The following is a 27,274-nucleotide window of genomic DNA, read 5'->3' as shown; positions in this document are numbered from 1 at the left end:
GACAGCTCATCCATATAATCGCAATGCCAATATAATCAATAATGTCGAGCTTACAAATGAAATGACAATTGGGTATTGTTGTAGTTAAATACGTTTATTGTTTTTATTTTTTTCTCTTTTGTTTGTTGAATGTTGGTTTTGTTTTTGTTTCGCATTTAATTGCTCTTACACAGTAGACTATGTTTGTATATCTGGTATTTATTATTATGATCTATAAATATGCCTTTAATTACTATAGATAAATATTTCGGCGCTTGCTTTGATTCCTTTGTGCTAAAATTCAATTATGCTTTTTTCGAGCTTGTGGCGTTTTTTTTTTTTTTTTTTTTTGTTTGACATTTTTTTGTTTGTTTTGTTTTGGGTTGTGCTTCATTCATTGTAATATTTATGTAAATTGTTGATTCTTGTTCTTTCTTTTTTTTCTCCCATTTATAAATCTTTTTTGTTGCCATTGTATACCCTAATTTTAGCTAATTGTGCCAAAAATGAATTGAATTGCAACTAAATGTGTTTGTCTCGCATTCGCACTGACCCGCGAATGGGAAGCTGAAATCGTACCCGATTTGCATTCAATGAGTAACATAATAAATTCTCCTTTATTTTTAATTGTTTGTTGCTAATTACAAAAATGCCTACACTACACATTTATACACAGAACTCTTAAACACTAGCCGACGTCTCAATTAGCAATTAGCTGGCATCGTTTGCAGCATGCAAAATTGTATTATGTATACATACACACACACAGGCACACGCACACAAACGGCCTCCTGCTCGAGCGTAGGCTGTGGCATGTATGCAACAGTATTGCATGACAAAACAACAAATATCAATAATCACGTTCGCAAAATCCTAATGAACAAATTGCAGTCAACTTAAACTTAGGCAACAGAATTGTTTGAAGAGCATTGAAAAGCGTAGGAAAAGTGTGCGGCAATTATAAAAATGGTATATGTATATGTATGTGAATAAATGTACATTCATTTATGTAAGCATTTACATGAATATATATATATATATGTATGCATGTATATATATATAAATATATGTTACATATATGTAGAGTTGTATGTACTTATTTATGTTAAGTATTTCAATAAAAATGCATTAAAGTTGTTCGAGTATTTATGTCATTTGCTTAACACGCTAACTAAAACACCTGACGCATTAGCTCCCCCCTGACCGCCCGCCTCTGCTCCCCCACACGTTGCAATAACACGTTGAGCACAAAAACTACTTTACAAATATTACACTCGTTACTCCGGCATTGCCTCTAGACTGCCCTCTACAGAGAAATGTGTGCGTGTCTGTATAAATTTATATTAAATTATGTAGTTTCTGTATACATATTTAAACAGCATACATATGCTTGTGTGTGCGTGTCTGTGTGTGTCTTAAGTAACATTACTTTATGTGCTATGACAAACTGACGGCCAATTTGGCTTGCGCTTTTCATTATGTATTTATTTTTGTTTTTATTTTGTATAGTTTAGTTTAGTTTTTAGTTTTCGCTTTGTAGCCTTTAAGTTACCATGAAAACGTACTTGTTTAATAAGTAGCTATGGTATAGTATGCTATGGTATGTGTTCTACTACCATCCATTGATTAAGTAACCACCTAACGTGCCTTTCTCTCAGTGTACTCCCAAAGTTGTGTGAGTCTGTATCGCTTGTGAAAACATTTATAAATTAATTTTTGCATGTTGTTCGGATCCCTTCCATCCTTGTTTGCTTCCATAGTTAATCATCACACACACTTATATATATATATACATATATATGTATATATAATTTTAATAATGTCCGTCCTTGTGATACTTATTGTTATGGTAGCTGTTGTTCGTGTTTTGCAATGAGTTTCAGTTGTGCTGCGCTCTGTGCGCTTCGCTCCTAATGGGGGCTTTGATTGGTTTTGGGGTTGGATGTTAATTGTGCGCGTGTGGGTCACAATTCGTTCTATGTGTGTACGTTAGGCGTTTGGGCTTTAACTAATCTATGCTATCAGCTCTCGACCGTCGTGGATGACACGCTGTGACTAGTGGTTAGCAGGTGCTCAGGAATGGGTATGGGTTGAGTGCGAGCCGGCTGCTTCTTCTGCAAATAAAAGAAGAAACAAAACGTCAGTCATTATAAAAGAATTAACGGAGTGTGCTTAATCATTACCTTGCGCCTGAATGGAAAGCAGCCTGCCTTGTCCGGTTCCGGTACGGCGTTGATCAACAAGTCGGGCGTGGGACTCTCGTCGGGACCGAAGACGTTCAGCTCGCGAAAGCATTCGGTCTCCATCATTTCATTTTGCCATGAAATGGATACAGAGCCCGTATTGAATTTCGTATAAAAATTCGTATCGGACTCATCGATATTGACGCCCTTCACAGTCGAGAACTGTTCAATATCGAGCACATCTTTGGCGTAAACGGCGTGCGGCTGTTGGCGGCATGAAATAATGTTTAGGTGGCGCGTTATTGATTTGGCTCGGCGTATTACTTACGTCTGGCACGAAGGGCGGCTCCAGCATGCCCGCCTCCAAGCGTCGCCAATTCAGCTGTGTCGAGTGGAAAAACGGATGCGCCATCACATCCTGGGCGCCCATTCGCCCATTGCGGCAGCCCAAGCGTTGCTTTATCGATTTAGCTAACAGCTGTTGGCACATTGATTTGGCTTCATCATTAAACTTGCTCGAATACTTTTCGGCATCCTCCTGCAAATGAAATTGATTTAATATGATTCTCATTATTATTATTGGCTCTTGTTTAGGCTAGAGACTTTTAACGAACCTTAACACGTCTATCCACCTCCTCGCGCTTCACTTTCTCCTTGCGCATGCGAAACGGCGCCTGACCCTCGATCATTTCATACAGCAGGCATCCAAAACTGAACCAATCCGGCGAGAAGGCGTACTTCTCATTGTCTATAACTTCCGGCGCCATGTAGCCTGTTTGATTTAAGTATCTATCAATTAAATAATTCTTTTTAATTGGAGCACTGTCTCTTACCCACTGTGCCGACTCGTCCGCGCACCATCTCCCCCTCGGGAATCTCCACAGCCAGGCCCAGATCAGAGATGCGCACATGCCCGTGATCATCCAGCAGTATGTTCTCCGGCTTGCAATCCCTGTAAACGATGCCCTGCTTGTGCAGATGCTGCAGTCCACAAGCCACCTCCGCTGCATAGAACCGGGCACGCTCTAGCTCGAATCCGGGCTCCCCGCCCATGTTGTAAATATGAAACTTTAAATCACCGCCTGCAAAGAAAATTTGAGAATTTTAAATTGTTTTGTGTTGAGCTGATAATGAGAAGTAAATAACGGTTCTTTACTTTAATCGTAAAAGAAGTCAACAGCTCAGAGAAGTTCGTGCCGACTTTCTCAATCATGTTCAATTAAGCAGTGAATTTTGAAGTGGAATTTCGTTAACCTTCTTCACGCATCGATTTTTGTTTAATACGACCCGACCCTTGAAGTCAGGAAGCGCTCTAATTATGTATATCGCGCTGCTAGGGTTACCAAAATGCTGAGCCTGCTTGCTTTGTTCCATTTTAATTTAATTTTCGGCTGAATGGCAACATCGATTGGCAATCGGATGAGCGAGGAACAAAAAGGATGTTGGAATTTAATTAAAATGAGAAACGGAGCAATGCAAAAGGCGAGAATTACACATTCACCCACATTCACACTCACATTCACATTTCATTTGCTATCACTTTTATGAATGCATCCAAATGAAACTGATGTCTGCCTGTTAGGCATAATGACCACGCTAAATCTCTCTCTCTCTCTCTCTCTCTCTCTCTCTCTCTCTGTCTGTGTGTGTGTTTGTTTGTATGCTTCCGGCACTGTAAACCCAATTAGCTTGGCACTGGATTAAAAATCGTCGGTGCAAAAGCCAGCTGCTGGCCAACATATGATCTGAAATAGGAGAGCTCCATTGTGCCAATATAAGCTCGGGTCCTTGGAGTGGCCAGCGAGCGCTGCGTTCTTATCTGCAGAGCCAATGGGCAATGGGCGCACGGATGACATCCAATGTCAATTCTATTCATGACTGTGTCCTTTCAATCGAACGTGCCATTGTTTAGAGCATGCGCTTCATAGCCACCGGCTGCATTTCACTTTATTCTCTGTGGGGCTGCGCTAACTGGATAATACGTACCGTTCATTATGGTCAGGACCAGACAGAGCGCGTCCTTTGTCTCGTATGCGTAGGCCAGATTGACAACAAATGGTGAGTTGATTTTTTGCAGTATTTGCTTCTCAATGAGCACCATGGACTCGCCCTTACGCTTTTTTATGCGTTTTTTCTCCAGCTTTTTGCACGCGTACATTTTGCCAGTGGCGCGCACCTGCGAGCGACAGCAAAGGATGACGCGTTAATGGACACGTGTGTATGCGCTGTTATCCAATTGTCCACTTACCTGACAGGCACAGACCTCGCCGAACCCGCCCTTGCCCAGCACGCGGTACATGCGAAAGGTTTTATATGTGATGGGCTGCGCCTCGAGCCACTTCCACTGTAGATATCTGCAATGGCATGTGTGAATTAATCAAATGATTCGAATTGCGCCTTTATGTACGGCATGCGCTACGCACCGGTGAAAATACATGGAGTTCTCGAACTCGCGGAAGGGCTCGCCGGCCAGAAACGCCTTCACTGCCTTCACGCACTGGGCAAAGATGTCCTTGCCGCCGCTGTTTAGCTTGCTGCGAACTTGTGCAATGAGATCATCGTTGAGCACATCGAGAACCAGTTCGTCGGACGGCGAGCCCGAGCCGGCAGCAGAGGCAGCGCCTCCGCCCTTTTTCGCATCCTGGCTGCCCTCGCATACAACGCCCTCGTCGCCATCGTTCTCCACGTCGCCATCACCGCCATTCAGCGCCAGCGCCGCATCCTCGCCGTTGTGATTGTGGGTGTCGTGCTGCAGCTTCGTGTGGTTGGTGTTGTTGATGTTGTTGCAGTTGTTGGCGGTGGTATTGTTACAGTGTTCAGTCTCAGCTGTTTCAGTTGCATTGGCTATGCTGCTGTGCAGCAGCAGCTCCTCGCGCGTCTCCAGATCCAGGCCATCGCCCTCGCCGTCGCCGTTGCGCAGCTCCGCCTGTGGCTCAATGTTCAAAAAGCGCCGCCCAATGTCATGTCCAATGAATATGCGATTCACAATGAACTCGATCTCATATCTGCGAATGCCGTAAGGATTTCAATTAATAACCAACTCTGCCACTCCCCCCCCGCATCCACTGTTGCTGCCTCTCACTTACTTCACTACCTGATCCAAGAAGCTGATGTAGCGAAAGTAAACGGGCCGCTTGTTCTCGCAGAACTGACGAAAGAGCTCACGACCAATCGGCTGTTGGTCTATCACGTAGCCATAGCTTATGTCTGTTTCGATAAGCGATAAGCAAATAAACATTATTAATATACAACACGTTTTTAGCTCTCTATTTTTTTCTCTCTCACTCACCTAATTTGTCTTTCAGGTGGATGCACTGCGATATGTGTGGAAATTGTAATATTTTTCGCCATTTTTTACTTTTTCCCTTGTTGCTGTCAGAACCACCTAAAAAAATAGAGAAAATAAATGTTAAATTAGCTAAAATGAATATTAAATAATAATATGTATTTCATATGTAAGGAGTGTAATCAAATTCATTAAGGATATTCGGCTCATTGGATTCGTTACTTCTTTAGTTTCCCCTATTAAAGTTCTTCTGTAGCTCACAAACCTCAACTACAATCCTGTTTTAAATATATGTAGTTTATATTTTCAGCAAATACTAACTAAAGTATTTTGACATTTCATAGCCACTTCAAGCAATATTTCCTTCCACCAGCTGTCAGCAATTCTTGCGTTTTCCTCAGCTCAATGCACATATCCAATTTATTTTGTGCATTTGCTGCCGCAATCAAGCACAGATAAGTGCAGCTTCGACGATTTATGAGAATATTGATAGCATATGATTAAATAATCAGAGATGAAGCACGCTCCATTCGCCCCATTGTGGCAAATAACTAGACTGTGCCTCAATACATGGTATTTTACAATGTCCGGCGGTAAACTCCTGATGTTTGACACTCGATGCCACAGCAGGTGCTTGTTGATAATTTAGCACTCTAGTCTGCCTGGCTTCATTGCCGGAATATGAGATTGCAATTGCCGACAGGCTTTGTCAGAATTAATAATGCTGGCATTAAGATAGAATTATGCTGCTGCTAAGGCTTTTAATAAATACATATATAAGTAGTCTAAGCTCAGCTATTAAACGAATTTAATTGGAGATCATGAGATTGGCAACAGCTCAAGTGACGACGCTGGGAGCAAATGTTAATTTGATAACAAAATGAATAGGTAGGGTGTAGTAGCCATTGCTATAGCCCTCAAAGAGCTCTCTTGCTATTCCTCTGCAATCTAACGGAGTCAATTCAATAATTTGACCAAGAAACCACACAAAAAGGCAGCCAACAATGTCTAAATCACTAAATCAAGTGCGGCACTCGGATTTGCTCTGACCGACTGGTCTGTCGATAATAGTAAAGTCATAAAATGTAGCAAGTAAATCGATTTAGACAGCATAAAGGACGCACGAGCTCGAAGGAGCAGTCAAGCAGCAGCAGCGGCAGCGGCAGCAGCAGCAGCGGCAGCAGCAGAGCATAAATGTCAAAAGCAGTCAAATCGAAATCAATGCGTTAACTATAGATGCAAGCATTGGCTGCGTAAAACTGAAAACAAAAAACACGTCGAAAAAGATCGAAACTCAATCGGACAGCTTTTCGTTTGGCAGCGCTGAAAAGTATGCTATAGCTACGCACATGCACACATATACACGTACGCGCGTTCACACACATACGTCACATACACTCCACACTCACAAGCAAGCCACACACTAACCGCCGCTCAGCATTCGAGTGCCTAAGTGGGCGTGGCCGCACCGTAGGGCACATACAACTCATCATAGAACGGCATGTCAGATGTGTGTGCAGTTTAAATGTTACTTGCACACACACACACACAGACACATGCAGAGCCATAAATACACACATACACACTGAAATATACTTGAATATTACGAATGGTTTACAGTTGAGTGAACGCAATTGGACTGCATTTGGCGATGTGAAAAGAAAGGTTTCAAGAATCTCTAAACTTCAACTCGATAGAGGTTAGAGATGTGCGTCTAGCTAATATTTAGACTACATTTATTGCAAAAACAAATATTTCATAAAAGAAAATTAACAAAATTATATGTAAACATTTATTACAATTTATTTAAAATATAAAATGATTTCTACAAAAGTTTCGTGAGTCAATGCCTTCATAGAAACTCATCTCTATCTAACAGACACACTCTCACTCTCACACACACACACACTTGCATGAGTAAGCCTTAAGCGAGCGTTGGCGACTTGTATTAGTTAACGAGGGGCAGCTCGTAAACTTTCTGGCGCTTTAAGGTTGCTCCCCGAAGTTTCAAGTTGAGCTGGTATTTGGTTATTTTTGGGGGGCGTGGCAACGCCTGACTCTGTGCGTGCGCATTTAATTTAGTGGCAGTGCAATTATGTAAAATAAACTTGAGAAACTTGAAGAGCAAACTGGTCAGCAGCCAGTAACAGCTGAGGCAGCTCAGTCAGCTCTGGCCAGGCCAGGGGGCGTCGAGGTGTTGGCCATTCAGTTGGCTTGCTTTTTGATTTGGCTTTTAGTGGAATTGGACTGAACTGAAGCATCTTGGTCGAAATGGAAATGCCAAGAAAAACTTTTCGCTAAGCTGATGGAGAGCAAGGGATAAGCAGATGATAAAGTTTCGTTAAGCCCGGACGATAACAAAGACTCTGGACGTGGGATGTACGGAATGGCCGAAACTTTCACAAATAACAATTAACTGTGGGAAACTAAAACTCCAGCAGATATGGAATGCAAACAAGCGCTGCCACATGCAACAAGGGACTCCGCATAATAATACATATAAAACCATGTGAAGCAGCAAAACTTCTCAGCCAAAGAGTTGAAGAGATCTGCTGAATGATGCATAAGGAGCGCAACAATTCAATGGGAATGGCGCAGCAAGTGCTTTAATGTCTGCACTTAAAACTCACATAGTTGGCCCATTGTGTGCTATTTTTATGAGCTTATCGGTTGCAGCTGTCAGTTAAGCCGTTCAGTTGCGCTTGCCACTTGCCACTTGCCACTTACCACATGCCACATGCCCCGGAGCTGCGAAAAGAGCTCAAAGCTGCTTTAATGGCAATAATAACAACCTTTGCAAAATTCCAAAAAAGTTGCAATATTTATGTGGGGCACGTAGAACGAGTTAATACCCTGTAAATCATACAAATTAAAATGCCATAAAAAAAAACCTTTTTAATGGCTACAACAAAATAACCTTTTATTATTATTATTTTTTTAATTATTATTTCAAGAGCAAGTTGTTCAGAAAAAAACATAAAACCTACTGAAGTTCACGAAGTGTTTTAAATGATATTTTTTTATTACTATGTTAGTTGCTGTCACTAAAAGTTGTATCAGCACGTGCCGTTCTCCCGCTCAGAAACGGGGAGAGAGAGAGTAATAAATGCGAGTTGGCTATAAAAAAAAAAGTATTAATGAAGACGCAAGGCTAATTTGTGTCTGATGGTTTCACTAATTAAAACCAATCAATGGGAAAAATTGCGTCGGCTTCCGTTGGCCATTCATGGTGTACAGACCGACGGCCGCCCGCCCCTTCGCCATCACGCCCCCAGACACACACACACACAAGGAGTAGTTGTCTGCATGTCAACTGGCAGCAAATGCAATTTGTCAGCAACGTCGCCAGGCAGCTGCAATGGCCGCAACGCTGGCGGCTAATTGAGTAGTCGAGCTGGCGTCGACACAACTAAAGAAAACAATGGCAACACACGCACACACCTACACATATATCCACACAGACGGAGACAACACAATGGCCCCGCCAGGAGGGAGGCTACATTTAATTTATAGCTCAACAAGTTGTCACTAGATTAGCGCTTGTTCAGCCGCATCCAGCCATTGAGTAAATCACATAGATCACGAGGTTGCGACCAGCTTGAAGAAATTGCAAATTTATCGATAAGCATTAAAAGTTTTGGCCAGCAAACTTTAGCCGTTGCCATGCCCGCAATTTGATCAATTTTTCACACTGGCCACCAAGAAGTATGTGACATAATTTATAAGCGTCAAATTGTTGCCGGCACGCCGAGCCACAGTCACGGTCATAGCCACAGCCACAGTCCCAGACTCCGCATCCTCTTCTGCCTTTTTGTATAATTTTCTGTCATTTTTCAGCAAGATGAGCAGCGTGGAGAGACGAAGCGAAAGACGGAGCGAACAACAGTTAGCTGCAATTATTTATGACCGACTCGTTATTCAGGCAGAGAAGACGCGAACCGAGGTTAAATGCGGCATAATAAGCAGCTGGCCCAAAGGCCAGCATCAGTCTTCAATTTCGTCAAGTTAAAGCGCGGTTCACGGTGCGTATACGCAACGTGCAAAACATAAGCGACATAACGCGTGTGTTCTTCTTTGGCTTCCTCTCTTCCCATGTCTCCATCTCCCCTTTTTAATTAAAATTTACTGTCAGACAGATTTCATTAAATGAAATAATATTATAATAAATTAACGGATCATGGCCACTGAACCAATATCTGGTATATTAGATATCTCTCTTTATTCAGCTATGCCCGAAATATGGAATGACGACACCGGCCTTTTATCAATTCGCACCTGTTTTCTAACTATTCAAATTATTTTTAGCCGTATTAACATCTAATTATTAGCTTGTGTACGCGGATTGAAAACTTAAAAATATTTATATTATTATACATTTATTTATTATGTTAATTAGCTACTGAACTCAGACTGAATTTTGATTAATATCAATTATATTTATTAAGATTTGTTTACTTTCGATGTCGTCCTTAATTTTCCCCTAAGTTCGTCTAGCTCTTCATTATCTTTCTGTCTCTCTTCCATATTTTTCCCATTTATTCGGAATGCATTGCTTCTCGTTTATTTCTTTTATTTTTCCTCAAGTCAAATATTTTTGTTTTTAGTTTTATTTGAGCATTCACCTCTACAGCATTGAAAAAAATAAAAAAAAAAAACGCCAGCCGAGGCATTTATTTAGCCATAAGAATAAATGGGAAAACTTCCATAGTATAGCAAGTAGACAGCGGGAGCGCGGGGCAGGGCAGGCTGAGCGTTATTGGAGGGTAAGCAATCGACGTCACACAGTCCATTTACCTACAGCCGAGTGCGCATTTAATTAATTATTACTGTTAAATAAGCATTAAAAATATTGAGAATATCAATGAAAAGCTATAAAAGTTAAGCTCCAGGCCATCGAAAAGGCTGCGAACAGTTGATTGGCTGTCACAAATCGATTTTGGGCATGCGGCTAACGTCCGTCTCGGTGGGTGGTCGGAATGTAAATATTCGTTCGACTGAAATCTGGACACCAGCCACGCCCATCTCGGCAATGTTTATTGCGCGCATTGAAATGACGCGAGCGCGCGCGTGTGTGTATAGAGCCATTAAATGCCATGACTGTTGATAATAGCAATTTAAATATTCATTTCGTAATCGGAATTATAAAATTACATTTCTCTGCATGGTCCACTTGGGCTGCACTGCGCGGATCCTCAGCGGCAGAGGTTGCCTGTTATGCGGGCTTCTTATGAAAGCAATTAATGGACAGCAAAGGCCGTAAAATGCAATTTATTACGGCAATAGAACGGAAACAGACCGCCGGCCATCGGAAATGTGAATGGAAGAGCGCCGAGGATTCGTCCTTGACACAGACAAATTAATTATGTTTAAGATATTAACGTATCGAAGGCTGTATCATAAAACACCGAATGGCCAAGCTCATAAAACACATGCCAAATCTCTACCAGCACCACTCGTACCACCAGCAACAGCACCACCCGCAGCACCACTCAATTTAAATTCAATTGCCGGGGCGCGTTTTTTCATTAAAATTCTACGCGTAGGCAGCAAATTCTATAAAATCGCATCGCAAAATTTGCAATGGCTGCTCAAGTAGCAAAAAAAAAAAAATAAAAAAAAAACCAGAAAAAAATTTTACAAATATGCTGGCACGGGAGTAATCGATAGAAAATGCTACCCTACATTGCATTGATAAGGGCATATGAGCAGAAGTAGAAAAGTTAATAAATGTCCATAGATAAAAGTTAACATCATATTAACAGATATGACGTAGTCGCAGTGCTTAGCATAAATAGGCCAAACATGAACTTCATATCTTATCATTTCTTTAATAACGAGAGCCTTTGCTATTTGAATTTAATTAAGCTCCCACTTTAATGATATGTATGCATATCTGTATATGTTAGCCCATAATTATTAAATATTATTATGTCGTAAGAATGGCACAAATTCCTATCTCTCTCTCTCCCACATAGACTACACACATAGGGTATACAATAACTCATATAGACGCAGGCACCCACACACTCGCACATCTATGGCTATGCAAATTGTGGGGCCACTTGGCTGAGAGAAATAGTGAAATTAGTCGGGTTGCCCATAAAACAGCGGGATGTGTGCTCCGACCGTTAAAAAGCAAAAAAAATTCTTATTGCCAACTTGATGGCATTATTAATTCGTCTCACTTCTCCTGGCCCGTGGGCTCGACCTTCGCCGTTAGCGTCGCCCCGAATCCTCTCAGCAGCATTGTCGCTTTTGTTTTTTCAAGCTCCATTAGACTGCGAGACACAATAATGGCGTCTCGCGTCGGTTTCCTAATGGCCACAGCGGCGGCAAAGCAATTCAACCAACTAATAATTGAAAAGTTCAACCGAAAACTAATATCAATAGACTTATAGCCCTCGAGATGTATGTATGTATGCGACCCACCATAGACTTTAAGATTTCGTTTGCGACAACAAAGCCTTTGAGGGCGCTGCTTGCCACATGCAGAAGCTGCTTAGCAGCTCGGCGAAAACGCGTAAACAACTTGTGCCACTCTCTAACAGCATAACAAAATATTTGTTTATTTATTTGCGCATCGAGTGCGCATTTCCTTTAGCTACTTAGGTTCTGAGCCGCATTGGTGTAATCATGCTTCGGAGATTGCAAATAACAAATAAAACGTTTGAAGATACTTTGATTGTTGGACTGATAAGCTGCTTACAGAAAATTTTAAATTTCGCAGAGCACTTTATTTGGCCACCTGGCCAAACATGGCCAAAGCACCGCATCGTGAGTTGCCAAGTTTTTATATGCAGCATGGTTTGTCGTAAATTCCACAATAAACTAAACGTAAGCATTATAAAAAGAATACGCAACGCTGCGTATGCGTAATGGCTCCCATGTGAGTTGTCTGCCCTGGAGCGCATAAAAACAGATCGTCCCAGTGCTTGCTTATCAACGCAAAGCCGGAGCGACGAGCAGTTCGAAGAGAATGGTCAGCAGAATGGCTCGTATGTGGGGTCAAACGGAAGACAACAACAACCTCGGGCCGAGACTCGCACACAAAAAGTTCCAATTCGAAAAGCTGATGTACTCTATTAAAAACTTAGGAACGGCTCTTCAACGTCTTGTGCGCAGCGAAGCGAATATGTTTTTGCACTTGGTCCGACCGAGCTACCATGTGTCGCTTTTAATTAAACAAGCCACACGCATTGTACGCGCACATACCAAATAGATATTGACTCAACTGCCATGGGCCAGACATGCTGTACGGCCGGCAGGTGGAACACGCCTCCTGCACAGAGAGAAGGCCAAGTCTCGGGTAAATACACAAGCATACATACATATATTACAGGTATATAATTAAGCGAAACAGTCGGCTCGGCCGCCGTCTATGTGAAATGTTACGGCTGGGATTTTCGTTTAATGCCATGCTTGGCAAAACAGCCAGCGGCTCCTGTTGGGAATATTTTGTCTCATAAACTTTTGAAGCGACGGTGCTATTTGTGAATAAGTAATACGTAAATGTAAGTAAGATATTTAAGGCGCTTAAGAATATTTCATTTTGATGTACATATTTCACTTAACGTGTCCTTCACCGCTTTAAGGCGCATTTTATTATTATTTTGCTTGCAACTTTTTCCGTTGGAGTCAATTCGCATTTTTTTCCATTCACTTTTAATTGAGTTATTTTAATTGGGTTTCTTTTTATTGTAGTTACTATAAAATTGCTGGTCTTTCATTAGCTTTATTTACTTTTTAAGTATGAGCTGCTTAAGCGGCGACTTCATTTCAACATTTCCACTCTCCGATGCTCTTCACTTCAACTTTGCCTTTCTTTCAATTCAGAATCCACTTACTGGACCCACCTTAGCCCCTCTTCAACCGCGCCAGGCAGGAAAACTCTTGCAGTTTTTCAGCTTAACTTTCAAGTTTTTAATTTATTCAATTAGAATTATAAGCGCGATGCCTTTAGCTGCAGCACCACCAGCAACTTAGCCCCCCTTAAGGTACCCACACACAGCCCGTGCTGCAGTCCTTGCACCAGGCGTGGCTCTTAGCCACGTTACGGTTATTGCAATATTCTAGCGCATTTCTTCTTATAATTTTTTTCTTTTTCTTGTTGCTATAAGAACTACACGAGCGCAAAAACGTGAACGCAACTCGTTTGCCACTCGGAGAAATTGTCGCTGCATGCTTGAGTGTGCGCGTGTGTATGCGTGAGTGAATGTGTGTTCGTGTGCGTGTGCGTGAAGCAGAAGCTTAAGAAGCCCGCCTGGATGGATAATCGTAATATATTTGATGTTGGCTTGCCACGGGTTTCCAATAATAGTATTTTGCAAGATCTTGACTTTCACTAACCCAACAAGGAAATAAGTCTTGCATTCAAGTTTAGCTTTGGCAGCCCTCTCAACTCTTCGATTGCATTTCGTTTCGCATATCGTTCGATTGCAATTACTAAACTACGTTTCGCTGCGTCTGGCAACTGTTTGGATTTCAGCTGAAAAGTCTCTCGTTTCTTATTCTTATTCCTATTTCTTTTTCTCAGCTAGAAGTTTTTCAATTTCCTCCAAACAGCAAATAGTTTCATAAATTGTATTATACGGCGACATGGCACAGATTCTGCCATCTGCAGTTGCCTAACTTTCAAAGTAAATCAGGTGCAGCTCGTAATATGTGTGCGTGTGTGAGTGTGTGTGTGCCTGCATTTGATGACATTTTTAGCGCAATTACAGCAACTAAGAATTTGCCCAATACAGCAGCTGCTGCAACTGCAACGGCAACGAGACTATGTTGACATTGGCGAAAAAGTTTGGGCAAACGAGAGCCAAGTCGTAACTTTGCCTTGGCCTTGTACAGATGAAGCCAAGCGCAGATAAATATATATATTTTGTATTTATATATTTATTGACTTACACAGAAGCACTCTCTATAGAGAGGCGGCTCCAATCAGCGACAGATCTATACTCAAGCACAAATCATTATGGTCATCTGGCTTTTATAACGACATCGCACAGATTCTACGCCAAACAGAAAGAGTTCTATGAAAGCACAAAGCAAAACCAATCACAAGTCGCCATGGCGCTGTCAAATTCCAGCTATACAATTTGTGTTTCTGCCTTTTTTTCCTCTCACTCCATCATTTCGTTTTATTCCTATTCCATCAATTTTTTCTTAGGGACTTGCAGCTGCTCCGCACAAATGTTTTTTTTTTTCACATCTCGATTTTGATTGCGGAAACGGAAATTGTGGGTAGCGCACGACCACTTCTGGCCCACCTAGAACGAGTCGGTGCGCCTTCGATTATATTTGGATGCCCTATACACTTAACGAATCGGGTATAATAAGGCTATGGAAATCGAATGGGATATAAGCAAATAAAATATAAAATATTATAGCTGAATATAGCTGAATATTTATCGATTATCTCTGATTTGAGCTCAGCTCAGTCTAGGGTATCTGCTGGCTCAGCAATGGGCTCAAGAGTTTGCTTGCATTTTTTGTTCACGGCTTGAAGTGGCTGCCATTTGGCCCGTTCAACACTTTTCCCATAATAATAATTGAAGCTGCACTTTATTGCCTCAATTAGGCGGAACACAGTTCATAGTGTTGACTTGGGCCTGCCTTATATTGATTTTAGCGGGCTGGCAGCTGGCCAAGCACAGCAGATTCCTTGATATTAATAATTTTCTTCCATTTTTTTTTTTTTGCCTTGATCCTAACACAATTCAATCTGCATAACCCAATGGCTTGACCAGCCGGCCAGCACAGACGCAAGACAGCGTAATGTGGCAAGTAACGAGGCCATAAAAAGCGCAAATATCTGACAGCTAACATAAAGTCGAGACAAAGGCAACAACAACAACAACAAACCCTTCATGGATCATAAAAATAACGCGAAGGCGTGAATATGAAAAATTATTGCACAAGCTGCCAGCCAAAAGAAAACAGCAAAAGGGCAAACTTTTGGCATCGTCTTCATCAAATTTGAAGTCGCTTCGTAAAGCAAACCACGAGCACACTCGATGGCTGACTACCCTGTTCTGGGCCAACAGGTAAAGTCGAACAGAGTCGTATTAGTTATCCCGAGTCAATACGAATTCGGTGACACGGGCAAAATCAATAAGTAAATAATGATGTAAAACGGCATTCGCATTGAGCTGTCCTAGCGCCACGGCGCCTGGTTGCGCCGCAATTTGATTAATCATACGTCACGGCTGACAGGCAAAACCGAATTTGACAGTTGCTGCTTTAAACTGTTGCCATGGACCCCGCCCCCTGCCTTACGGCGAACGATGCGGGTAAAAGAAAAACCTTGGAATGCTGTAGCTAGGAGCTAGCTTTTTGAAAAACTCACATCAAAGGCGGCTTAATAGCTGGACCAAAAAAAGTTCGCATGCCTTTTTTGCTCAAGTATTTGAAACATAATAGGCCCGCTTAATATGTTGTTGTTGTTGCTGCTTGTTAAAGGATTCTCATATGTATGGGAGGGAATCAAAAAGAAAAGCAAAGTTGATCATATAACGTGCACTGCATATAAGAGAGAATCAAATTTGCATAATATATAATTTGAAGCCTGACAATAGTTCAAAAGACTAGCCCAATTAGCTCTGCTGTGAATTTCAACAAAAGTTACAGCCACATACATACGCCCCCCAAACGCCTTAGTCTCGGGGAATGGGATAGAACAATGCGTAAATATTTTTGGCATGCCGAGCGATTGACTTACAAATTAGATCAAAGAAATTTCACGTTTCTCTCGTCAATGGGCAAGCATTTGGGTATATTCAAATGCAATTCCTTGTGGCCGACAGCAAAAAACAGAATGAGCAACACCCCAGCTTGAACAGAAACCAAGACGTACGAATAAATAAAATGTTTTGGCATGCGGCGCGTGGCCGGCATTTCAACTTTGCCGTTCAACTTTTGCAGTTTGTACATAATTTAAATAATTTTGCCGACGCGCTGACGGCTGGCTGCGATTTGATATGCAGGCGCATTTTGGACTGGTCCAAACGCACAACTGCCAACAGCTACTGTGTCGACTGGCCGACCAAAAACCGGCTACTGTGAAGCCGTCTATTGCATTGCAGCTGTCAAAGTATTTGCCAAAATGCTGCATATTTGGCTGTCGGCAAATGCAATGCGAGAGAGAGAGAGAGAGAGGCAAACATAAAACCTAAAATACAGAAATGTTTTCCGCATGACGAGCTGTTACATTCAAACAGATTTATCTCTTTTTTTATACACATACATATACATATATATTTTGGTCTGCACACAAAATTATGTTTGACAGTTACTCCAACTAGTAGCTTCTTTCCAACTAATTGCTTTTTGGTTTTGTGATTAATTATACATTTCCAGTGTATTTACGAATATACCAACATGCTATCCATTACAATTCTGACTGAGCAGAGAAAGAAAAAAACAAAAAACAAAATACACACAACGAATTATTTTGTGCAACTTTTTCTACCATCAGCAGCTCGTTTCTGACGTATTTTTAAGGGATATCAATTACTTTTAATTAAAAAATAAAAAACAAGTGCTATTATACTTATACTGAGAATCGGAATTCCATTAATTTTTACGAATATTGAATAAAAATAAAATAATTGTATTGAGTTTTCAATAATATCATTCACTCTTGACATCTGCTTCTGCATTATTTGTGCATTTTATTTATAAAGTATATTATATTTTTTCGTATAATTTCATATACGAAGAATACCAACCATAATCAATCATGGCTCAGCTATCATTTGGGAGAACATTCGGTTCGCTTTAATCAATGTGCTTTATTTTTGATCTTTCCGATTTCAGGTGCTTCAATTTGCAATCAAATTCGTGCCCACACTGTGTAGCCGACAGATAACAGCGATTAACAGGTGCAAAAGCTGTAGGTGGCCCAAATATGGCCGCCGGCAGATAACAGGGAAAACAATCAAAAAAATAAAAAACTGTTTTTGTTTGTTTTTCGTTTTTTTTTTTTTAAGAACAGGACAATTATTCTCAATCGATGTCAATTTGGCAACGGCCATTCAGTTATTTAAATGACAAATAGTAGCGCAAAAAGTTTATCTGCAAATAAACATACATACATGCACAGTTATATATATATGTACATGTATATTTAACATATGTGTGTGTGCTATTTGTATACAAATGTCGCTCTATTGGGTGCAAAACAAATCAATTAAGCTGCACAATTCTCGATGTTTTCGTGTCGATGTTGTTCTTGTTCTTGTTGTTGTTGTTGTTGTTGCCAGAGCTGACGGCGTATGCGAAATTGTTATAAATTGCTGCTTGGGCATTCCATTGAATTATTTATGAATGAATTTTATTAGTTGCCCTCATTGGCGACTCATCAGTGTCCGGACTGTGGCAACCTGAAGTGACTTGACATTAATTGCAGCGCCGGGCGCCAGTCAAAAAAAAAAAAAAACAGCCAGCCAAGTTGTTAGTCAATTAAATGCGCCACATTTTGCTCAACATTTGATTTAATTTAACATTCAGCTAACTGAATGAACGACTAACCGAATGATTGGCTAAACGGCCGGCCGACTGCATGTTGGGCAATTCGCTCAGATACCGCAATATGTGCAGTATGTGCTCGAGATTGTTGCCCGATAAATAGTTATATATGCGCTCGTGCAGGCTCTCCATGCCACATGCCGCATTCGCACGCAGTCTCGCGGTTCGTTTCGGCCTTGTTCGGACAGTGGCTCATTTGACAGCCGTACAACATGATAGATGTTAACTGCTAGCTGTTTACCGTTCGCTGTTAACTGTTTGCCGTTTCTCTGCTTCACTCCTTGCCTTGCCTTGCATTTGCATTCGTTATCATAAGCAAATATTTGCTGCAGATCTTGCAGCCATTCGATTGATGGCCATGGCTTTTACAGCCCAATAGAATCGCGGTTCATTTGAATAGATGCGTAATAAAGTGCGCAATATTTTCCAGCAAGAACATAAAGGGAGAGCATCTCTGTCATTCCTCATTATCTATTCTACATTATTTACATTTTCAAGCCTCATCTAAGGCATTTGCAGGACTACAAATTTTCGGAAAATGTAAGCAAACTGACGAGGTTTCCCATGTTCCACTCAAACTCACACACAGTCAAGTGAACCAAATGGGAGAACATTTTGCGGATTGCCGAAGCAGTGCGTGCGACTGATAAAGAGGCCAACAAGTTGCTTCGTTGCTAGGCACTAAGAGCTGAATTTATTGAAAGTGCGAGAGTGGAAGCGCTTATCAACCTGTGACCGGCTCTGCTCGGTGACATTTGTTTTTGCTCGGGCTGAGCTTATTTGCGTGCTGGGTTTTTGTCCATGTTATATTTAGCATAATGCCAAAAGGGCGCACAAACTGCTGATTGACAAACCGGCAATCTGGCAATAGGGCCAACGCTCCGCATGCTGTCAGCTTTCTGCCTGTCACTCTGTCAATCTGCCAATCTGACGTCTGCTGCTAAGTGACAATGCAAAATGCATTGACAGCTGCCTAGCAAATACGTCACAACGTTATCAAATTCTCTCAAACAGGCCGCGTCTGCATGCATACGTGCGTATTACTGTTCAGCAATTACTTTAGTCAAGCTGGGATAAGCCTGGTCGGCTTACAAACATACACACACACATACATATATGACCACAATAATGCATTACAGTGCTAAGCGTAATTATAATTAAATTTCGCATAATCCGCGTGTGCCCATGCGATAGCGCTGACGTATACGTAATCGCTCATACGCCACACTGCGCTCGACACAACATTCCCTCATATTTACGAATTGAAATTGAACGGTCATTCACTTTACATACTGCATGCCAATTGGCCTAACCATATCAACCTCAAAAACCATACAGTTCGTAATTAGCATCGGTGTTGTAAATAGCCAAAAGAAATTAATTGCCAACTACATTTGCAGTCTCTGGCCATTCGTCCGCCCGTCCGCCCGTCCGCTTGCACTCGGCCAGCATAGAGCAAACAGCAAATGCGGCAGTGCAAATACAACCATATGGCCGCTTGTAGTTCAGAGTTCAAGTCGAGCGCACCGCACAACTTGCACATATGGCGCTGACAGCAGCTTTGCGCGCTGAGCAGCCAAGTGAACGATGGCCCAAGTGGGATGTTGCAAGACAGCCCTCTCGGCCCTGCCCCGCCGGGGCATGTTAACATTTTATGTTTGATTGCAAGTTCACTGCATTTGGTTTGGCGAATACCACAATGCCATACACACACTGAGTGGATGAAGCAAAATACAAAATGAGAAATACGAAATACGAATTGCGAAATGCAAAGCGAAAGATTAATGCCCTGAGATCTATAACAAATTATTGTTTCTCCACACATAAACGCCACTCACTGGGGAAATGGCAAAAGAAAATTTGAGTGCATTCTAATCGCAAGACATAATAATAAATACTTGTCATAATGAATTCGGGCTCAGCGAATATGAATATGAAATTCGTTGCATGCATATTGCAGATATGCCATGAATTTATTATTAACTTGCCGCCAGCCGGCTGACCGAGTAATTCCTAGTTGCATGTTGAGCACTCGACGTGCGAATAGATTTGTAGTGGTTAGATAAAGCACTTGACTCAATTTATTATCCAATTAAATTGTAGCTTCGTTCGCCTTTGTTTATGACTGTTTTAGCAGCTGCACTCGGTCGCCGTGCTTGAACCGCGTTGCCTTTTGTATAGCATCAGCTTGGCCACATGGGACCCACTGGAAGAGCCAGGCAATCAACTAGCCAACGAGCCAGCGGGCAATCCATACGAACCGTCAATGGACGCCAACGCGTCGCTGCATTCAAACTGTTGCTATGGCAGCTCGAGAGTTTAATTGAAAATTGCATTTGCAAAATGCCATTTGAAAAGCTTTTGTTATCAATAAATAAAATCAATTTCAAACAGAATCTCTTTACTATATCTCTGCCTCTTGCACTCTGTTTGCATTTTTTCTCCCATTATTTTGCATTATTATTATTTTTTTTAGCCATTGAGAACCTCTCACAACTGATGGGCAGGACGAGTATAGCTGTGTATGTGCCTATTGTTGCGTATGCTTATGAAGCAAAATGCAATTGCCAAGCTGATGACGACAGAGAGGTGAGTCTGCTGCTGCCTTTGCATTTTATAATTGCTTTTTAGGCTCAGCAAGCAGGCAGCAACAAAAAGTATGTATAAATGGAAGACAGCAAGCGAGACGCCTTTTGCGGTTACTTATGCCGTTGACATTTATTTATTTGCCCTGGGGAATTGTAACTGCGACTGTTGCCGTCGCCGGGGCAGCTGAAATATCGGCCGATCGGCCGAAGCTGTTGACAACATTTCAAATAGCTGACACCAATAAAGTGTAAAATGTTTCTCTGCTGCATTTGGCAATAATGTGTGTTGCACTGTGTTGTTCTGTTGTGTTCGATGTGCTGTCAAATATTGTATTGAAATTGATATGCGTAGCGTGCATGCGACTCACAGAATGTCATAAACCTGAAATGTTGTCATTTATATTGCAAAATTGCGCATACGACACGTTGTCGACGATACACATGCATTGGCCATTCGGCTATATGCCCATCAGCGACTGTAGCCGAATGTAAGAGCTCCGCATACGCGATTGGCACTCGCATACCCTCCACACAGGCTCTAGCCCTTAGCATGCTAAATTCTCTCTACACACACACACGCACACTTCGAATTTCTAGCATTTTTAGCTCACATGGCGAGAGTGTACCGTATGGAATAACTCAATTTCATTTCATCAGCAAAATTGTTTAGAGCATCACTTACATTTTCATGACGGGCACAAGCATAAAATATGCCAAGATTCGTATACTTTTCCTCTGTTTTTTTATCTTTCTATTTTTTTTGGTGTTCGTTTTTTATGCTCACGCATAAAACACATAGCAACAGGATGAACTGGGAAAAGTGCTTTCGCATATTTATGTATGTAGATAAATGCATGCATATATGTATGAACAGCCTCGGCGTGGACGAAATGCAAACTATGGGCGTTATATTTATTTAAAGATATCCCAACTCGGCTCGGTGGATCTTCTTGTTGTTGTTGTTGTTGCTGTTGTACTTAAGTGCTCATAAAACGCCCAAAAGCTGGCAGCACCTTTTTGGTCCATCAATCATAAAATCGTAGGCCCGGAAACTGGGCTGCCAGCCAGCCAGGCCATCTGCTTAACAAAGACAAATAAGTCCTGGCCGCTCGAAGTATCTCGTTGCGTATACGAGTCGTTGCCTGTCAGAAAATTAATCACAGCTACCTGAGCGAAAACTGCTGCATCATCTTTTGACTTTTGCCGTGTTCGGCAGGCGCAAATTTAAACACATTAAATCCAAATCAAATCGAAACGAAACGAAAAAATAAACATTTCATCATAATTTGAGCTAGCGGCTAGCGTAAGAAATGTTTTCGCTTTGCTGCCATCATATAAATAATGCAGAAAATAAAAAGTTAATTGTCAAAACAATCGATAAAATTTTGCTTTATGGCCGGCTGGCGCGATCAGAACAAATTGTGCATAATTCGAATTGCTTATCAACAACAACAACAGAAGCAGTGGCAGCGGCAGCCACAGCGGCATCTTTTGTTGCCCCAATAAGCGTGAGTGTATTGAATGTGTGTGTGTGCGTGCGTTTACCTGCATTCATTGTGAACAGCACACGCCATTACGTGCGCAAAATTATTGAAATTCATTTTTGTATTTTACCTATTGCATAACAACGCGCTAAACTAACGGTATTAATTAGTTGTGTGTGGAATTGATTTCTGCTCGATTCCAGGTATTTTGCCAAATTGAAAACATGTGACAACTATGAAGAACACAAATGTTTTCCATAATAATAAATGTGCAAATTACAGTTATGATATGTGTGAGCTGTGGATTTTCCATTTCCCCATCTATTATTTATATATTTGATTAACATTCAAAAGAATTAAAGTTGTGCATGATATTTTTGTATATTAATCGAGCGAACATTCGCTTTTGAATGACATTAAAATCAATTCGCATGCGTTAAAGTTTGCACTTCGAATGTGTCAAGATTTTAAATGATTAATTCTGCTCGAAATTATAATTATTTAATTCTCTTCTCGCTTGAATGTGACAGAATACACGTAATTTACATTGTCTCGCGGCCAAAAATAAACACTTTTATTAACAGGCAATGCATTCAATTACATGCATTCAAGCGATGCGCTCGCATATCACACTCACTGGCTAACATGGCACTCGAATGTCAAGCGTTGCCAATAATTAAATTTAAAAGCAGCCCAAGCGACAGCAACAAACAGCACAAATTTATTACAATAATAATTGAGTGACAAGCGAAACAAAAGAGGCACACACACACACACAGCAGCAGCAAAATGAGATGTCGTGCTATGAAAATATGTGTATTATATTTACTTAATATTATTGTTTCTAAGAGCAGTAGATAACCTAAATACGCAAACATTTGATAGTATTACAGAACCAGTTCTACGATGCTGCTGCACTGGATGGCTGGATTGAGACGACGCTAGTTAATATTCATAAGTCGAGGATTACGTATACGCCAAGGGCGCAGATTAAATATAACGATTAAATATTCATTTGCTGACGCAGCAGCGCGTCACTAAAAAACATATTCCCAGTGTTTGGGGGCCAACGTCTTAGTATTTAATATTTGCCTACGTCAACAAAAGTATAAATACAATAAAAAAACAAACAACGTCTCCACTCTCCAGTCTCAAGTCTCAAGTACAAGAGCAGGCAGCAGCAGGTAGCAGCAAAAAACAACAGCAGCAACTGCTGCCAAGAGGCTACCGGTTTTCAACGACAATCTCTTGAAGTTCTAAAGTGATGCCAATAAAAACAAGCTGCGCAGCAATCGCTGACGATAATATACTCTCGCACTTGGTTTGATTTAAGTTTTTGCATAAGGCATCAAATTATGTATATTATGCCAGCTGGCAATCAAGTCGAATCACTTTGCGTCTAGCACTGCCATTGCAGAGTATATTCGCTGGCGCGCTGAAAACTTTTTGATCTCGTCATGTGCTAATGAATAGAGACAATGAAATGCTGTCCGTCAGCGGATATATATCACTCACTGTACTACAGCGTGTTCAGATCTCTGTGATTGTTAAATTCTGTTTTATTGGCAGCGTTTTGCATATAATTAAAATGGCTTCTAGCGTGCCCCACTCTGATGACATTCGGTGGCAATCAACGAGTCTCTGATTTGCAAACAACGCTCGCTTTGATTGCAATCGCATATGCAGTGATTGGGCTGCAGCAGCGGCAGACACAGTGGCAGCGGCAGCGGCAGCTGCAACGACACTTGCTGCATATGCACCATGTGGCATGCTACGTGCTTGAACTGCAGATAAGCGCACGCCGCAAACCGCAATGCGTGGCACCCACAGGACTGCGTGATCCCAGCCGCATGGCCAGGACATGCAGCAGGCAAAACAGGAATCGCACTTCTTGATTAGTCGGCCTGGGCTAACTGAAATATTAAACGGGCTGCTTGACTGACAGACGGAGGCACTGGCTGGCTGACTGATTGAGAGTTACAAGTAATTAGCGGCCTTAAAATGTGCGCCCAACTAGAACTGCCACAACACACACACACGCACTCACACAGAGGAACAGTTTGGACATGGTATGTGAAACGCCTCCGCGCCAGCGGCTTTTGTTGCATTGTAGCATTGCGTGCGATAATTAACAACAGGTTTTTTGAGCTGCTTAGCATACAACATAACTAAAGGCTTGTTAGCCTGATAAAAAGTGTACAATGGCAACAGCTACAACAGCAAAGCACACACACACACACAGGCGAACACCCACTTGAAATGAATTGGCGTGTATTGTACGGCAACGCGGCAGTCAGAGTCAACCAGCCAACAGCCAACAGCCAACAGCCGACGCAAGTTGTTGACTTGACCAGCGGTCAATGAACCAACCGGCTTGACTCTGATGCACAGCTCAAGTGGGCGCCGCCAACTGGGTGCAAGGCGAAACAGAAACGCAAAGCGAAGCCAACAGCAACAGCAACAGCGACAGCAACAGGATGCATTCGGCGTCACGAATGCTTGCCATGGCATTAGCCAAATATTTACATGAAATTAAGCACACAAATGTTAACTCCAAAAGCCGCCACACAGAGCCAACATCAACTAGTTTATTGTGATGTGCGATTGTCAATTTCACAGAGGTCGCAGCTGGGGCGTCCATTCGATAATTTATTCTCTTTTATGCTGCCAGCGGACAGCAATTTAAATGCGGTTCTCCCGCTCTCCCTGTCTCTCTTCCTCTCTTTCACGCCCTCGCTTAAGTAGTTATTTTGCGTCTAAAATTGTCTGTCTCCCTCACTCTCGCTTTTCACTCTGATATAATCAACGTTATGGCAACGCATTAAGGCAAAATTTATGCCATCGAAGATGATGCCATTTCTTTCGCTCTTTCTCTCTGCTCGTTGCGTTCATTTTAATGCATTCACATTTCTTAATGCAAAATAAGAAGAAGAAGACAATAGAAAGAGAAGAAAATCCCAACTAAGATGCAGCAGAGAAAAAGAAAACCAAATGCAAGCATAATTTTTTTGCATTAAGACAAAAGACGACATCGAAGCTTAGAGATTCGCAGTAAACAGAGTAGAAAAGTGCTCTCAAAGCGATTTGATCTATATAAAGTGCGTAACCTTTTAAAAGCTTTTAGCATAAAGGTGAATACGCTGATAATTGAACAATAGCTTGAATGAAATTATTTAAATAATGGAGTAATGGATATACATATGGATATTTGTGCATCATTGCAGATAAATATTAAATGATTATAGAAATGGAATACAAGAAATTCTCATTTTAGATGTACTTTATAGATCTACTATAAATATCGTTGCCTTCATTCATTATGACTGATCTATTTGAAAGTCCATTATATATTATTATTTACTCATTATTCAACAATTTACGTCTTTGCATCTGTCTAATACTTTGCCTATAAACTATAAAGTTTGACGACCTTGTCATATTTTGTCATACTTATAAATATTGTATATATGCTGATTGATTAACAGTTAATCAACTCTTTAGAATAATTTTTTCATTCTTTCGTTCTTTCTTTTCAGAGTTTGTAGTCAAACTTGGGCTTTGGTACAAAAAGTAAAAATACACAAGTTGTGAGGCATCATGCTTTTAGAGAGAAAAACAGAAGTAAGAAACGCAGTTAGAACTTTTCAAGATAACATCGAAAGGTCCCAAAGAAAATAAAAGTTTTTGGCCAAAAACGAATTTGCCGTTCTTGCCAGCGGCCATTGCTGACGTCGCGCTGCTGCTGTCTCTGCCGCTGCTGCTGCTGCTGCTGCTGTCGCTGCCTTCAAATTCAAATAAAAAATTCACTTTTTGGCTTGTTAAATCTATTGCAAATACATATATATTTTATCTATATTTTATTGCCCCGTCTCGCTCACTCTCTCTCTCTCTCTCTCTCTTCTTTGCTTCTGGTCTAGCACAGCCCCTTCATTCTTAAATATTACATAACTAGACAAATTGAAATTCCGTGCACGTTTCTATCATTGAAATCTGTTGAGCGGCGTGCAAATGTATCTGATGGATACATTCCGAAGTTCCGAAGCTCGTTGAGTTGCGTTTCGCTTTTCGTTTGGCTGGCACGGCCTGAGCCCGAGCCTGAGCAAGAGCACAAAATATTGATATATTTGCTTGAGCAAAGCGAATCATAAGTGATTGCCAGCCGTTCTAGTCCTATTTGTTGTTGTTGTAATTTAAGTGAATCTTTTATGTGCGCCAGTCATTAGAAATCATCGTGCATGCAATCAGCACGAACGGATATATACTTTTCTATCCGTAATATCAGCAACCTATCCCCAAGCACACACCACACAGCTGACTGACTTAAGGTGAAGGTGACCTTCAGGCACTTTAAATGTACCAAGAACCGCTCTGCATAATTTCGCAATATCTTCATGGGTTTGCATTCGCTTTACATAAGCGACGAGCCGAGTGAATGACACTGAACTTGACTGCTAGCTGGCTGGCTGGCTGGCTGGTCATAGGATGCCCAGCAATTGAAGTGTGACCTCGATAACGGAATGTCTTGAACAAGTATCTGCCAGCAGCGAGTACTGAGTCAAATAGAGCACTTAAAGCTGTAACTTGAAGCATGAAAATGAATAAGTTGCTGGAGCGCAAACATTTAACGCTTCATTAACTTTAGATAAAGCGCAGTGCCAGGCGCCATACTACAAGACTCGGCCCACTCCAGGCCAGCCCCCAGCCCAGGGCGCTGGGTGCGGGCGAATGGTGGCTGTACTACAATTAACACCCGCCCTGAAAATCACAGCCAAAGAAAAATCGATGGCAGGCTAGCTGGCTGACTCTGGCCGACCTCCAGTCAAGGCAAGGTGCCAACGCAGAGCCACTTCAGCACGCGTGCCGTGTCCCTCAAAGGATTTGATGCCTAAATGCGGGCTCGGCTATGCTGCGTGAGTAGTTTTCGGGCAGTTTGCTTGATGGCTTGATGGCTCTGTTGTCTGTGTGGGAATTCGCACTCACCTTCTCTCGCTTTTAAGTAGACCGTATTGGCCACAATATTCTCTAATTCCATTAGTTCCAGGTTGGCGGTTTTTTAATGAATCCTTTGGCGCTCTCGAAAATATAGCACGCGTTGCTCTCAGCTCTAGCTGTTCAATCTGCGGCTTTTAGGGATTGAACTTTTGCCTTCGCTTCTGCTGCTGCTGCTGCGTCTGACGGGCAAGACAACTCAGTTCCGCTTTAGTTAGGCCTGAAGCTAAGCTGTAGCAGAGC

The 27,274-nt window shown here is 41.6% G+C and overlaps 1 protein-coding gene across 1 annotated transcript; it reads right to left on the bottom strand.

The window, feature by feature from the left end:
• Positions 1-426: 426 nt before the first annotated feature.
• On the bottom strand, positions 427-27,262 carry Gprk2 (G protein-coupled receptor kinase 2). Its single transcript, XM_089265553.1, has 11 exons — positions 27,023-27,262; positions 5,452-5,547; positions 5,249-5,369; positions 4,586-5,167; positions 4,411-4,516; positions 4,149-4,338; positions 2,996-3,244; positions 2,777-2,934; positions 2,491-2,700; positions 2,163-2,426; positions 427-2,093 (listed from the first exon to the last, which is right to left on the bottom strand). The coding sequence occupies exons 1-11, from the start codon at positions 27,072-27,074 to the stop codon at positions 2,001-2,003; spliced, it is 2,121 nt and encodes a 706-aa protein (XP_089121679.1). The 5' UTR covers positions 27,075-27,262; the 3' UTR covers positions 427-2,000.
• Positions 27,263-27,274: the final 12 nt, after the last annotated feature.

This window comes from Drosophila navojoa, chromosome 2 (assembly GCF_054131105.1).
Source record: "Drosophila navojoa isolate 15081-1374.11 chromosome 2, UAZ_NAV_1.0, whole genome shotgun sequence".
Lineage (NCBI taxonomy): Eukaryota > Metazoa > Arthropoda > Insecta > Diptera > Drosophilidae > Drosophila > Drosophila navojoa.
This window is presented reverse-complemented; position numbering and strand designations above follow the sequence as displayed.

Coding starts and splice junctions, on each gene's coding strand:
- Gprk2 (XM_089265553.1), bottom strand. CDS start 27,074: ATGGAATTAGAGAATATTGTGGCCAATACGGTCTACTTAAAAGCGAGA. Junction 5,370..5,451: donor CCACCTGAAAGACAAATTAG/GTGAGTGAGAGA, acceptor TTATCGAAACAG/ACATAAGCTATGGCTACGTG. Junction 3,245..4,148: donor GGTCCTGACCATAATGAACG/GTACGTATTATC, acceptor TTTTCTTTGCAG/GCGGTGATTTAAAGTTTCAT.